The following is a 16310-nucleotide window of genomic DNA, read 5'->3' as shown; positions in this document are numbered from 1 at the left end:
CTCCGGTTCCCATCTTCTGGTATATAAGTCATTTTGACCTAGATAAGGGGAGGACTATCAGGATGGAGCGCCATCGTCTCAAGGCGGAACTTGGGCAGGAGCACTTTTGCCCTACGGCGGAGCAATTTCGTCAGGGGAACTCCCCCCCCCCCCCGGAGGGAGAAATCATCGTCATCATCATCACCAACAACTCTCCCATCTTGGGGAGGGCAATCTCCATCAACATATTCAACCATCTCCTCTCAAACCCTAGTTCATCTCTTGTGTTCAATCTTTGTACCGGAACTATAGATTGGTGCTTGTGGGTGACTAGTAGTGCTGATTACATCGTTTAGTTGATTACTATATGGTTTATTTGGTGGAAGATTATATGTTCAGATCCATTATGATATTTAATACCCCTATGATATTGAGCATTTTTATCACTTGTGAGTAGTTACTTTTGTTCTTGAGGTCATGGGAGAAATCATGTTGCAAGTAATCATGTGAACTTGATATGTGTTCGATATTTTGATAGTATGTATGTTGTGATTCCCTTAGTGGTGTCATGTCAACATCGGCTGCATGACACTTCACCATATTTGGGACTAAGGGAATGCATTGTGGAGTAGTTAGTAGATGATGGGTTGCGAGAGTGACAGAAGTTTAAACCCTAGTTTATGCGCTATTCCGTAAGGGGCCGATTGGATCCAAAAGTTTAATGCTATGGTTAGAATTTATTCTTAATACTTTTCTCGTAGTTGAAAATGCTTGCGAGGGGTTTAATCATAAGTAGGAGGTTTGTTCAATTAAGAACAGCACCTAAGCACCGGTCCACCCACATATCAAATTATCAAAGTAGCGAACACGAATTGAATCAACATGATGAAAGTGACTAGATGAAATTCCCATGCACCCTTAAGAACGCTTTGCTTATTATAAGAGACCGTTCTGGCCTGTCCTTTGCCTCGAAAGGATCGGGCTACCTTGCTACACTTTTGCTACTACTATCATTACTTGCTCATTACAAATTACCTTGCTATCAAACTACTCCGTTACTTACAATTTTAGCACTTGCAGACATTACCTTGCTGAAAACCACTTGTCATTTCCTTCTGCTCCTCGTTGGGTTCAACACTCTTACTTATTGAAAAGGCTACAATTGATCCCTGATACGTGTGGATCATCAAAGTACCACGTCTTTCCTTCCATCGTGTCGGGGTGTCCAGTATCACCTCTAGGACTCTGGGCATGGGCGGCATTCACCATAGAACTACAAGGAGTATTCAATCTTTGACATACCATTGTACGCAACCATGTGGAAAGGGCCCTAGGAGTTCTTAAGTAGTGTTTCCAAATTCTTTGCATTGGTACATTCCATCTAATAGAAAACCAAATCAAGATCCTAGCAGCAACGACAATCTTTCATATATCATCAAGATGTATAATGGCGATCAAAATTGGCTTGGTAATCAACCCAATAACATACCTCCCACTTATTTTGTTGACCTTCCGGGCGACGATGATCACCAACACAGTACCACCAAGAGACTAGCATTCCAGGCGACAACTTGAGGAACAAAATTGCTAGGAGGATGTGGGATGATTTCCAACATGATTAGCTAGTAAGTTGTAGTAATAAACTTTTTTGTTATGTTATTCATGTTGTTATGAAATCTTTTGTTATGTTCATCATGTAATAGTGAACTCTTTGTTATGTTTATCATATTTGTTATGAATATTTCTGTGATGTAAGATTCTTTGTTATGTTCATCATCTTTGTTATGAATATTTGTAATAACGATTTCTTTGTTATTTTGCATGTTCGCCATGTAAGATATGTATGCTAAAGGTTCTCCTAAATTCAACTTGATGCAAAGGAAATGTTAGCAAAAAAACTTCACCAAAGGCAATGAAAAGGGTTGCTTCACCAAAAGGCATTTTCCATGTTACATTCATCTCAACTTGTATTTCTTGAAACATATATTTTTCACTGCACTTCTCTAATACTTGCGCTTGTGTAGACAAGCCAGGGGCCCAATGGAACCAAGGACTTGAGAAGTCCTTGGTAGATTTGCTTCATGAGCATGATGATCCCTAATATAGAGGTGATAATGGTTGGGGAAGTGAAACATGGAACCAAACGGTCAAGTTATTCAATGGTAGGAATGGAGTGAACTTTACAAAGGATGAGATTCAGGAGAAGAAGAAACAAATCAAAAGGGACTACATGGCACTAAAAGAGGCTCGAAGACAACGCAACGTTAGTTGGGATGATGTCAGATGCACCATAATTGTTGATGCAAACCTTTGGAAAAATATGATCACGGTAAGTTATTTTACCAACATTGCAACCAGCTCCATGCTTGAAGTTAGTATTATTCTCGTATTAATTATTTCACTCTTGTTTATAGACATGGAAAATTCAGGAGAGGACCTTTCCCCCTATATGACAGGCTAGGAGACTTATGCGATGGTAAGCTTAATTTGAATAGAAAAAGATCCCCACTATGTTTTCATAAATATTTTTTCTCAAGCACGTTGTTTCTTTCTGAATTCAATGCTTAATAAAAAACTAAATCGTGTGCTTTGTGTAGGCCATACAACTGAAGGTACTTATAATTTCATATCTTTTGAACCATCACAACAAGCTGGGCCATCACATGTACCAGATATTACATAAGTGGAAGATGACGCTGAAGAAGAGGAGGTAGAACAGGTAAATGTTGATGAATTGCAGATCCTGGAGGAAGGGGATGTTGTTGCTACTGCTAGAGTTGGTGAAAAGGGGATTGCCGATGTGCTGATCCTAGAGGAAGTGATGAACAAGTCAGTGTAAAGAGGGTTCATGTTGCTGATGTTGTTGCAAAAACAAAGCCTCGGAAGGAGGCAAAGAAGCCAAAGAAGACTGGAGATGCGATGGTGGAAGTGATGCAGCAGTACATGAATATAAAGAAGAAACAAGCGGAGGATGAAGTCTCCCTTCTGACAAAAGAGAGTGCTGGATTAGCACATGGACAAGAATTCTCCATCAGCAAGTGCATTTCTCTAGTGCGCAAGATGGAAGGCATCACATGCCATGACAGCCAATGCATATAAAAGGTGTTAAAAATGTTGAGAACCATGAAACCTTCATCACTTCCTCTTCCGAGGATGAAGCGAGTGCAGTCGAGTGGCTTCAGAGCGAAATTGATGACTTGCCTGCCTAGAAGAGGTAAACTTTCTTGGAACTTGAGTAGATAATCATACCAACTTCAGTCTATATTTTGATCTAGTTCATAATGTTTTTGCTTGCTTGGTCTGGTTCTTGAATATTACTTGATATGGTTCTGGAACTTGAGTTGCTTGGTCTAGTTTTCTACATTCAAGTCTAGTAGTAACTTTGTTAACAATTCTGGATAATCATACAAACTTCAGTCGATATTGCTTGATATGGTTCTGGAACTAGAGTACCCATGTCCATATGTTTATTTTGTACACACTGGGAATATGTACTTTGTCAACAGTTTAATCATTGATTTACTTGGAGCAATCAGTCCATGTTGCGAGTCATGTTTTTATGAGAAAAATGATCCATTTCTGTCAGCCTTTCTCTATTCGCAGAGTGTATATGATCAGTACATACAAATTTGAAGTTGTGAGTTTCCAGTGCTAGTACTTTATGTGAGATATTTATGTGACCTGATGCTAGAGCTTTGTTTCTCTATTTGCATGGTCAGCTCACGTACATGTTAGAAATAGTTAGCACATTTACTTGCCAGCTACTAGTAGCTAGTCTGAGTAGTTGTAGTTCTTATATCTAGGTTTCTATTATGCTTTTGGCTGGAAAAGTAGGTTTGTAAACGGCTTGAGTCCTTCGTTAAATGATAAGCTTCAGTGGTATTGGTGTACTAGTTGACTGCATACACTCTGTTCTTCCTCTGTTTCAGTCACACAAGCACTTTTCTGCTTTGCGGTGCTTTGGTCCAGAGAAGGAGCCTAGCTAACAACCTTTGCATATGTGATGTGGTCTATTTTACCGGTACCATATGGCCACCAGCAAAGTTGTTCAACCCCCCTATTCCTGATTAGCTTAGAACATACATGTTTTTATTGTGAATGAATGCTTTGTCGGCATAGTTATTTGAATAAAATGCAAATAAAACATGAAGAAACCAAACCATACTGTTTGGCAATCAACAAGTAACTATAGTTTTTTGTACTTCTTTTCGTACATGTCCATATCAAAATATTCATGGTTCTGCTTGAATGTTTGATGTATGCTTTGAATGTCCCCTCACACCACCGTCATTTTTCTCAGTCGAGGAAGAAACATGCTTCCAAGAGTGTAAGACGAAGGCGAGCAAATGATTAGAGTAACATGATTTTGGGTGTTCTTGCCACTCAAGTGTTGATCAATTTTTTTATGAACTGCTCCATGATGAATTTTTGTGATGAACCACTGCCAGTATGAATTATTGTGATAAGAGTAACAGAATTCTTTTTTTATTTGACTCAAGCCGTGGAAAATGATGGTGCAGTTGAACCAGATTGTTGTGTTGTTGTGATAAAAATTACATTTTTATTACGTTGTACACGCAAGGGGATGTGGACGCTGGGGTTGGGAGGGAATGTAGGGAATTCTAGCCAAACAAAATTTTATGTGCAAGGGAATACTGGGGTTGGGGATGAGAGGGAATGTAGGGGATTGAAGGGGAGGGATGCACCAAATCCCCCAAAATCCCAAGCCTCTTTGGGGCTTGAAAACCTCTTGTGCCAAACAAGGCCTTAGGCGGCGGCAAGGACCATGGAAGATGAGGGAATGAGATAAGGCCCTTGGAGAGGCTTGGAATCCCTAGGCATCAAAGGGAGGGCAGGGCCAGAAGCCTGGACCATTGTTGCACACAACTTGGCCGCCAAGCTCGATTTGTGACGTCGCAGGTACTCCCAACTACCACCTTGGTCCGCGTTGCCGCCACCAAAAGCGTCATCCCGAATCCTTGCGAGAAAACTTACAGATGCTAGCAAGGTCACTTCCAACCCCTCTACGAGCAGGAATGCAGCGGATCCGCCCCACCTCTCTGGATCTCGCCCACCCCGACGAGCGGCACCTCGGGGACCTAATAATGCATCCTAAGCGGCACATCCACACCAGCGATGGCGGTCTCCCGGGAGCAGGCTGCCACCTACAAGAGCACAACAAGCCTCCTGGCTCCCCTCCATCGCTCCTACAACGGGCTCCTCCGACACCGTGAACTCGGCCACGTCCTCACCAGAGGCGGCAAGAGCCCATAAGCATCCCCCAATGGGACGGCCCACCTGCCCCACTCCATGCCCCTGCTAGGGTTTTGCTAGAGGCCAGAGCTACAGCGGTAAGCACCCCTCTCGTCGGCGACACCACACAGTCGCCCCTCACATGAGAAGGAGTACTCCAAATGGTCATATCCAACAAACTCTTTTCTCCTCTCTTTAATTAATGGATGAGGCAATGCTTATGCCTCCATTCTAGAAAAAATAGTTAGTTAAGAGTGTGTGTGTTATATTCCATATTGTAGAATTAAAATCCACATGGTTTATAGGTTGGGTAAGTACGTTGATGATACGTGTTGGTGAATTAGCTATAGCACAAAGCACATAAGAGCAAGTTGGTTCTAGTGAATGCTGACCCTGAAACCATCTGCATACGTCCGGACCGCGTTGTGCCATCCAAGGCGGCCTGTATCGGTCTGTTCGGTGGTTCAGACACACTTTTCCCACAAACTGGAGAGAAACTGGAGACAAACTAGGGGCTTTGCGGGCGTTTGGACCACTGCCACATCGGCGTCTGGCAACCATGGCCCAGCCAACAAACCACCCGCCTATCCCGCGCTTCCCTTCCGATGCACGCGCCGCTTCCGTGCCGCATAAATTTCGGCCCAGAGCACGCAGACGCCGACATTGATGTCGCATGATGTGACCGGACTAGAGGGCGGCTCTTACCGACGTGACCTCTCGGGAGTCACCACTTGAATGCAGACGCAACTTCTAGAGAAACTAACTCCGGCTATTGTGCCGCATTGAAGTAGCTGACCGTCCTTTTGCATGGCTTGGCCGAGGCTTTATAAGCCGTGCTACGACGTCGTCCACATTGCACTCCCTGCATCACTCTACACGTCATCCTCCTCCCCTCCCCTCTTCCTCGAAAACTCGGGCGATGGGCAAGTCATGGGCCTCGGCGCTGGCAAACGGTGGCTCTGGGACAAGCTCCGTCGGATCTTGGCGGCGGCGCCCTCGAACTCTGCGGTCGTCGTCCTCATCGGCGGGCGGTTCCTCGATGAAGGCGGGCATCATCATCTCCTCCAGCGACGAGGAGGACCAGCCGCCGGCGTAGCACTCGGCACCAGTGAGGAAGGGCACGATGTACGTCCCCACGGACGACGAGTACGAACAATAGATGGATTTGATGCACCGTCGCTCCGTCCTCCACCTAAACTGCCCGGTTGTGCCACTGGGGACCCTCCTTCCTGTGAAACTAGAGCCCGCGTCTCCTCCATGCTCTCCGCCGCGCAACCGCGGCGTCATCAGACGCCGCCTGAAGGAGTAGCCATCTCGGTGCTGCCCCGACACGTCAAGGAGGAGCTCTGTCGCCCAGGCGCATCAAGGAGGAGTGACTCTCTCCATCGCCCGAATGCGTGAAGGGAGAGCCGCGCTCTCGGCCGCCCCGCCGTGTCAAGGAGGAGCGCCTCTCGCCACCGCCCGTGCCCCATGCGATCGCCGCGAAGGAGCGTGCTCGCATTCGCCACTACCTCAGCAGCGGCAACTGTTCATCGTCTAGGAGCACCGTAATGGCACAGGAGTACATCGGCAGGGAGCGCCGCCAGTGAGACAGATGCAACCCGGTGTGTCGATCGATATATCGTCCGGTTTTATGTAAAAATTATCCTAGTTAAATGAATATCATCCAGTTTGTTTGAGTTTTAATCAAATCTGTTCATTTTCACTAAAATTCATTTGAAATGTAGCCGGACACCTGCGAATAGCTTTGGATGGTCGGCACCGCATCTGTGTCCGCGGAATGGTCCCCCCCTGTCCGCAAACGGATGCAGGAGGAAATTCGCTCCGACATCCGTCCACGGACAGGGGACCAGTCTGCGGACTCTGATGCGGGAGCCGGCCCTCCAACGCTGCCTGCATACATTTCAAGTCGTGTTTCAACTAACCGGACGAAAATTCGTGCAAGCACGGTGGATTTCATAATAGTTTGGATAGAAAATAGTACAAATCATCCATACATAGCATGCAAATAACTCTAGTACAACAATAGTTCAAATTCAATGAGAATAACGGTTCCTGTTGTCCCACACATACTGCCCATTCAGCTTCATCCAACAGTGCATGTGCATAAATGGCCGTCCCTCCATCCCGTGGTACATCACGACAACGCGTGCGGGCTACATAATATGTAGAGCAATATTGAATGAATGAATCAATCAATCAATAAGTTGAGCAAGAAGAAGCAACATTTACGATCTCATCCTCTGCCGCGCGCAATGGCCACCTTGCCTCCAGTATATCAAACATGCCACAAAACTTGGAGATGGAGGTCTAGATGGCATACCATCGGTATGATAATGACCTCACATTGTGATCATGGCTGATGTGCATGTCGTAGGATGCAATGTGCTTTCGCGCGTGAAACTACTCATGCACTTGCTGCAAGAAGGTCCCCCCTTTGCTCCTGCCTACGAAACTCGCGGATACGTCCAATCACGGATCGCACAACAACTCATCTTCCATGGTAGAGTACCCCGCCATCCTCTGTACTCTAAGAAAACGACATGGCGTTCGAAAGATAAGCTGAATGGCATTTGACTATACACCTATCGGGTGTGGTGACCGCCATGGACGACGTCGACAGAGGGTTGAGTTTACCTGCCTACGGACGCGTCCTGGGTGGACGGCGCCATCGTAAAAGGCGAGCTGGCGCATCGGTGCTGTTTGCGGAGGTGCCAATGCCTATGTGCTAGTCGGAGAGGTACAACACTGACGTCGGAGGAGGAGGGTGCAGATGTAAAGCAAGAGGGGGAGAAGGGCTGGATTGGGAAAAAAAATAGGACAGGGAGGGGGTTTTGGATGAGCCGGGGTGTCGGAGTCCTATGCGTCTGCTGTTTGGAGTCTGGCAAAGCCCTCCACCTTTGTCTCCGTTTTACAGGGAAAAATGCGTCAGGACCGATCATCAGACCGATACAACCCCGTGTTGGATGACATAACACGCACGACAATATGATCCGAACATATGCATGCGATTTAAGGGTCGGCATTGAAGATGTGCTAGAAGCCACTGGTACGTACCTTCCCTCGTGTTGATGCTTGATCAGGTCGCTTGTTCTAGCGAGTCTAGCTTTGCACGCCGTGTCGGTAACCGGCTCCTGATGTGCGCAGTTTGACCGAACATCTACCGGGTGTGGTGACTGCCATGGACGATGTCGACAAGGGGTGGAGTGTACTGCCTACGGACGTGTCCTGGGTGGACGACGCTGTCGTAAAAGGCGAGCAGGCGCGTCGGTGCTGGTTGCGAAGGTGCGGCAATGCGTGTGTGCTGGCCGGAGTGGTACGGCGATGCGTCGGAGAAGGAGGGTGCGGATGCAAAACAAGGAGGGAGCAGGGCCGGATTGGAAGAAAATGAGACCGAGACGGGTTTTGGATGGGCCGGGATGCCGGAGTCCTACGTGTCCGTTGTCCGGATTCTGGCAAAGCCCTTCATCTTTGTCTTTGTTTTGTATTAAAAAGTACATTCAAACCAGCTAACATATGTAAATAGTTTGAGGGTCGGAGTTGAAGATGGCCTAACGAGGCAACTGGTACGTACCTTCTCTCGTGTTGCTGCTTGATCGGGTCACTTGTTCCAGCGAGTCTAGCTTTGCACGCCGTGTCGGTAACCGGCGGCTGATGTGCGCAGTTTCGTCGCAGAAGAAAAAGTAAGGCAGTTGTTGTTGCTTGCTTAATTGCCCAGGTAGCGGACGACACATGCTTTGTGAATCTTTCGGCGTTCACACGTCCGGCTGTGTGAGACACTCCCTGCATGCACTGCACTTGGATGGGCAGTTTCGTCGTGGAATTGGGGTGCGTGCCCGTGGTGTGCTTCGGTCTCACCGGCAGGCAATCATTACAACGAGTGAGAGCGAGATTTGCCTCTCAAATCAACGAGGATTGTCGACGTGATGGTGAGCTTCAGTTAGCCTTATCTCACGCGGACCTTTCTTTCCACGGATAGTCTACACTGGGACACATCTCACTGATAATAATATGTTTTCCAATTTGACTTTAGCAGTGTTGCATACACACTGACACTCCGTGCTAGTACTCCAGTTGTAAATGCGCACCACCCCACCTCATCGTCTAGTAGTACTAGCACATAGACTAATCCGAGATTAATTCCTGTTGAACCACAGGTGATGTCACATAAAATATCCCAAAAGTTAAAAATCTGATGTGTCCTGAGAAGGATTTTCTTCGCGACTAGCACGAAATATATACGGGGTGTAGTGTAAACCAAGCGAGCTAGCTAGCACGTGCCATTGACGGATTGACACCGCTCGATTAAACCAGATCCGAGCTCATCGGAAACTAGAGGACCCTTTCCAGTCTAACGAAACGGCAAATCAAGCATCGCTTTCCCAAGATCACCAAGGTTCCTCACCCGTAGATCGTAGCAACGGCTGGTTGATCGCCCTGGTCGCAGCTTGCTTGACCAGATTTGCCGAGGAATTAATTGCTTGCGAGCAGGGCGAAGCGAGCGGTGGCGTGCCGATTCTCCTAACAGCCCGCCGGCCGGCAACGGGGATGAGAGAAAGGGACTCTCGCTCTCCCGTGCCTGCTCTTTTCCAGCAGCAGTTCATCGTCAACCAGATGTTTGATGGAAGGTTTGGTCAGTGGACACTGGTGTTTTGCTGGTGGTGTGGCGATACTTTTGATAGGGCGTACAATCTGACGACTTAGAGCAAGCAAAAAAAAAACGAACATCACAGAGAAGTAGAAAAATAACTGCGTCTGCGGGGAGTCGAACCCGGGTCTATTACTCCCGGTCTATTGCTTGGAAGGCAATTATCCTAACCGTTGGACTACATACGCTCTGCTGGCAATTTGTCATTCTGGTACAGGAATACTCGGATATTTCCCAAATTCTAAAAACTGCACGCGTGCTATTTGACTGAAACGAGCACACCCTGCGAGAGCCGTCGGATGCATCGCGATCGCATGCGATCGCGGCCAGGTGGAACCTGGCTGGTACGAGACGTCGCGCGTGGTGGGGCCCGCCATTACCTGTGTCTTCTCCACCTCTCGTAAACGGCACTCTCCCCCCATTAGGTGGTGTGGGCGGTTTCTCCTTCCTCCTTCCTCCTCGCCCAAATTGACGAAATCGACGACGCGCCTGCCCAAATCCGCCTCGCCGCAGTTCAAATCGGTGCTCTCAGGAGTGGTTAGGCGTCGCGGGGTGATCGGCGCTTCGAGTTGCTCTCCCGCGCGGCTCGTCGGCCGTTGGGGGAGCTGCTCTCGCAAGCGAGATCGGTGGGCCGCGTAGAGCGGTAGTTACGACGAAGGAGACGAAGCGAGACGGGAGTCGTTCTGTGCGGGCGGTGGCGAAGGAAGGAAGCGGTTCATCGACGTGAAGGTAAATCCCGCTTTGGATCTCTCCGTTGCTGGTGGCGCGGAGTTTTACTAGGGATTCGTCATGCGTTTTTCTGACCTGGCCAGCGTTTTTCACTTTGCGCTAGTTCTAGGCATCCATGGATGTATGTTTGCCCCCACGGCTGGTTAGTGCGATTTTCGTGGTCGAAAATAGGTTTTGGAGGTGTGCGTGCCCCCGCTGCAGATTGCGGAGGAATTTTCCTCGACTTTTTTTTCCAGCAGGCAAGTTTATGCCAAACGTCAGGAAAGTTTGGCCCTGTGTTGTTGGTTCGGGTAGGAGTCCGTGTTTTTATTAGGTACCACGCAAGTTGATGTTCACTATCAGGAAAGTTAGGTAAAAACGTCAGGCAAGTTTATTTATCCACTAGTCCTTTGTGTAGCAGGCAAGTCTTGGGCAGGTTTGGGTTTGGGCAAGTTTTTGGTGTCAGGAACTTGCCTGCTACCCAAACTTGCCTGCTACCAAAAAATGTTTGCTATCAGGTAGGCTGTGGGACGTGCTTATGCTAATTGTTAGTAGTCTTTTTTGTCCCTTATTGGCGTTCAATTTTCATGTAGGTTTTTACAGAAAACAAATACGATGCTGAAATGAGCATTGCGACATGTGAAGAGTTTAATCCTTTGCTAATTTTCTGTTATTTTTTTCAGGCAAACATGGCTGGTCCGTCAAGCAAAAAGCGTGATCAACTGGAGTCAACATCGTCGCAGCACGATAGGGTCCCATCTCCTGCATCTGAAGTCCGAGTGGAGGTTTAACCGGGCCCCACCCCACCCCCCATACCTCGCTCTACCCCTTTTTTTCATAAGCGCATCTTAGTGTTTATCTTTCTTGCTTTTTTGGCATGCACCTGTATCAGAAGAGCAAGCTATTAACCGAACAATTGTTTACGAGCGGAAGCGGCAAAAGCGTGTAGTAAACCGAGGGAAGCGGCCTCCTAGCACCAGCAGTAATGAGGATGCTCCATTCGAAGGTGTGAATGAGGGGGATGTTTCTCGAGAGCAACAACCAAAGAAGAAGCGTCGTAAAGTTGCTGACACTGAGGTATTATTGAATCCTTGTAAACTACACTTCAAATCCCTTAATCAGAAAGTTTTTTATGTCCCAAAAGCAGATGCGATGTTCTTTTCCTGTTTGCCATATAATGGTTGCTTATGTGCCAACCCACACAAAAAATGGATTATAATCATGTTTTAATAGGCAAAAAAAAGGAGGGGGTGAGGCAACTCATGTGCCCAACCCACACATAAGTTGCCCCCCCACCTGTCTCCGGATCATGTTTCCCCTAGCATAGCACACACCCAGAGGTGAGGGGGGGGGGGGCAACTCATGTGCCGAACCCACGCACAAGTCATTTTCTTGTTGCATTTTTATGCCGTTTTTCATATTGAACTATTCAAGGTAATTTCATATCTATACAACCTTTCTTAGGGTCCCAGGAACAGGTCATCACCTGCAAGGCTTTTCAAGTTAAACAAGGACCTTGTTGATGACCAAAAGATTGTTATCAGAGACATAGAGTTTGGTGGCTTGTTGGATATAAAAGCCACTAGCATGCCAGGGGATCTCAGTCAGTGGATCATGAAACACTATGACCCAGAGATGTCTCAAATAGTTATACCTGACAGGGGCAAGATCTCAGTTGATGCAGAAAGTGTTCACAGGATATGGGGCTTGCCAAACAAAGGGAGGAAAGTCTGCTTCGAAATGAATCCCGATGTCATAAGGGAATTCAACAGCATCTACAATATTGAGGGAAAAAACTCTCCTACGCTGACATCGTGGTGCAAAATGATTGAAAATATGAACAGGGCTGCTGATGATGATTTTCTCCGTGCTTGGCTGGCAGTTGCCTTTTCTTGTTTCCTTGCTCCAACAACAAGCTTGAGCATTTTGCCAAGGTGTTTCCCCGCTATCTTGAACACAAATGTCATCAAAGACTCGAAGATATGCGACTTTGTTGTTGATCAACTAAGGCTAGCATTCATGGGGTTTGGGGAGAAGAAGAAAGCGGTTTGCTGCTATGTCTTCCACCTAGTAGTAAGTACAAATACAATATTTAACAATTTTTTGTTTGTTCATTCTTTTTTTTCCTAATTCAAATACACTATGGGAATGAAATTTGATGCTTATTTAATCCAAAACAATGCAGATACTATACCTTGATTCATTGGAGGTAGATGAGCCAATTCCTAGCATGCTGCCCAGGGCGGCCATTTGGAATGATGATCTCATAACCAAAGTCATGAAGAAAGACAAGAAAGGGCCAGGCGTGTATGGAAAGTTGCGTGTAAGTTTTCCCCTTTGCTAAACATAAAGGAATAGCATGATAGCATGACAAACAACCTTTTTCAAATAGACACTAATGAAGTTGCCGTTAATTGGATAAGGAGAGGAGGGGTGTCTATTTTTTTGGTCTCCTTTTTATGAGTGTTTGCAAATTTACGTTATGTTCCGGCAATTGATGGTACAAACACTAGCGACTCCCACTTGTTTTCTGTTGTTTAGGGTTTTTCCAGCAGGCAAAAATAGGTTGCCAGACAGGCAAGTTATGTGCCCCACATACACATAAGTTGCCCCAATTTGTGTTTCTATTTTTTATAGCACCAAGGGAAACTTACTGTTCTTCATCCCTCTTCCTAGTCATATCCACACATGGGTGTGATGTTAGCTTGTGATTAAAAAATCAGGAAAAATGATGCTAGAAACACCGGCCACTGTCTCTGTGTTGTTAGTTTTCTATCAAACCAACTACATTTATTCGAAAACTAGCTGAATCAAACCTTTTTTAGGTGTTGTTTTTACCCTTTCCCCCATACAGTCACAGACACTTTCTATTTTATTTTGTACTCACAACCTACAAACCACTAGAATTTCCATGTTTTCATGGCAACTCCCATAACTTGAGTTCTGGCAATTGATGGTACAAACACCAGCAACTCCCACTTGTTTCTGTTTGTTTTAGTGTTTTTTCTAGCAGGCAAAAAGAGATAGCCAGGCAGGCAAGTTATCTGCCCCACATACACATAAGTTGCCCCAATTTATGTTTCTATTTTTTATAGCACCAAAGGGAAACTTATTGTTATTCATCCTTCTCCCTAGCCATATCGAGATATGGGGTGTGAAGTTAGTTTTTGTGATTCAAAAATCAGGCAGACGATGCTAGAATCATCAGTAACTGTCTCTGTGTTGTTAGTTTTCTATCAAGCCAACTACATTTATCACACCCCTCCCCCGTATAGTCGCGGACACTTTTCTGTTTTTTTACAAAACATGCTTCTGTTGCAGCTCAAGACAGAATTTTCCCGATGCGCAAAAGACAGCTTGTTTGGCAGCATGGATCACATCACAAAATTTGTTGCAGCCAGGCTCCCACAAAGCTACAACAAAACTGTAAGTATGCAAACTATACATCTTGTCAGGAAAGTCTTTTTTTTCATTTCAAATTTTGTGACATCATTGTTTTTCCAATGACCTACTTGTGTTTTCGTGCCTTGTGTAGAAACAAAAGAGGCTGACAGAGATGGTTCATGAGATGTGCACTGAAATGTCACATGCTGTTGGGAAGCTGGTAGTTGGAGTAGGCAAGCTTGATGACGGCGAAGCAACGACAAGCATAGATGCACGCTGTACAATGTGGGCAACGTCTCAAAGGGGCAGTAAGAAGGGGAAATCCATCCCAAAAGTGATTGAGCACAGCTCTACCAAGGATGAAGAGTCATACGAGTCTGATAGCGAGAGTGATGAGGACGAACCGGCTGAAGACAGCGAAACCGAATCGGACAATGATGACTCAGGTCGCAGCGAAGATGATGAGGACCCACAAACAGGAAATACTAACACCAATACAGTTGAAGAAGATGATGATCTGGAGGAGGACCAGGGAGCGGGTGATAAAAAACATGCTGATGACGATCAGGGGAAGGGGGACGGTGAGACCAGCTCAGATGGAGGTAATGGAAGCCACCCCACTGAAGAGGTGCACAGTGAGGAGGGATCTGAAAAGGCTGGAACGGAGAAGGATGATCAAGAACAACCGAATGAAGATGATGATCGGGACGATCGGGACAAGGACAATGACCAAACAAGTGAAAAGAGAGGGGGTAATAGGAAAGGGAATGACGAAGACGATGAGGACAGGGGTGGAGGTCACAACACCGGAGCAGGTACCCCGGGCGGTAATTCTGCAGAAGATGAGCCGGCAGCAAGTTCAGGTAGCACCAACGAAGGCGATTGCTCTATAGACTTCTTCATTCAAGAGCATGGCAGCAAAGCAAAAGGGGCAGATGACCCAAAAAGTATATCTCTTATAGACATTGTTATGATGGAGTTCAACAAGCAATGGAAACCGCTAGAAGGCGAGAAGCTTGATCTGCCGAAAGTTTATGACGGACGAACACCTGCTTCATATAGCAACATGATATTCCAAAGCATTCTGGAGGACGAGAACATGCAAATGGCATGCACTTTCAACATGGAAGAGTTATGCCCACTACACACACAGGAGGAGCTTATGCAAGAAATTTGTGGATTCCATGCCCCGATAGCAAAAAGAAAAGAAGAACCAAAAAGGCATATGCCCCCACTACCACCAAGGAAGAAAAAGAGGGTATCATTCAACTTGGCGCCAATTGAAGCTGGAGCATTCGAGCCAAGACATGAAACTAGGCAGCTTGTTTCATCACTCAAGCATAAACAACAAACTGAAAAAGTTAACCGAGTCAAGCTGAAAGATGGAGCAAGTGAGGTGAAAGTTGGGGCAACTTGTATGGGAGCTAAGGCAGTACGAAGAACAACTGAAGCACCAATTGCTGACGCTCCAATTTTTAGAGAAAAGGGAACAGTGCGGCCCTTAGGAACCACATGTAAGCAAGGATTAGCTAATGAAAAGCTTAAGAAGGAACCGAATGATAAAACCAAGGGAGCAAGTGAGCTGAAAGATGGAGCAAGTGAGCTGAAAGTTGGGGCAACTTGTATGGGAGTTAACAAGCAAGCAAGTTTTTGTGCAAAGTTGCCCAAAGTTGATCTCAATTTGCCTGTAGCCTGTCCAAAAAACACATGCCCACCATTTACTGATTTTAGAGAAGCAAGCTCACATGCAACCTTTGTACAGAATGATCCCAAGCCCCCTGGCAAGCTGAGGCACAATGACAGCAAGCTGGCTGCAACATTGCCAAATTTCACGAGTCAGACAAATAATGCAGTGAGGCAGGCAAGTCCACTTGAAAACTTGCCATAGACTGATGCCAAGCTACCTGTACCAGTACTACCTTTTCTTAGACATCCATTCACTACAATTAGTCAAGGGAGCTGCCCTGAGATGATCACCAAGGATGCCAAGTTACATGTAACAAGCCCCCAACTTGATAGACAGCCTACAACTCATCTCAAACCATCCAAGTCAGTCGCAAATTTGCTCAAGACTAATCTCATGCTACCTACAGGGAGCTAGCAAGTTGTTGGGAATCCAAACACCGACATGAAACAACCAGTTCCAGTACCAGAGTCGCCCAAGGTTGATACCAAGGTGCCTGCGATGAGCTCCAAATTCATCAGACCTCCTACAAAGGATGCAAATAAGGAAAACTGTCCACCGGAGACACACCAGGAGCACTCCAATGACACACTAAACATAGATGAGATATTAGCAAGATGTGTTGTTCCAACCAATAAAGAAATCAACCTTCCA

At 46.2% G+C, this 16310-nt stretch overlaps 1 protein-coding gene across 1 annotated transcript; it reads left to right on the top strand.

Annotated features, from left to right (window-relative positions):
• Nucleotides 1–10314: 10314 nt before the first annotated feature.
• On the top strand, nt 10315–16304 carry LOC119354982. Its single transcript, XM_037621750.1, has 7 exons — nt 10315–10609; nt 11272–11373; nt 11481–11665; nt 12053–12661; nt 12774–12911; nt 13910–14014; nt 14124–16304. Exons 4-7 carry the CDS (start codon nt 12176–12178, stop codon nt 15858–15860), a joined length of 2466 nt encoding a protein of 821 aa, XP_037477647.1. The 5' UTR covers nt 10315–10609; nt 11272–11373; nt 11481–11665; nt 12053–12175; the 3' UTR covers nt 15861–16304.
• The last annotated feature ends 6 nt before the right edge of the window (nt 16305–16310 follow it).

Source organism: Triticum dicoccoides, chromosome 2A (genome assembly GCF_002162155.2).
Source record: "Triticum dicoccoides isolate Atlit2015 ecotype Zavitan chromosome 2A, WEW_v2.0, whole genome shotgun sequence".
NCBI lineage: Eukaryota > Viridiplantae > Streptophyta > Magnoliopsida > Poales > Poaceae > Triticum > Triticum dicoccoides.
The sequence above is the reverse complement of the archived record's forward strand: the minus strand, read 5'-3'. Positions and strand labels throughout refer to the sequence as shown.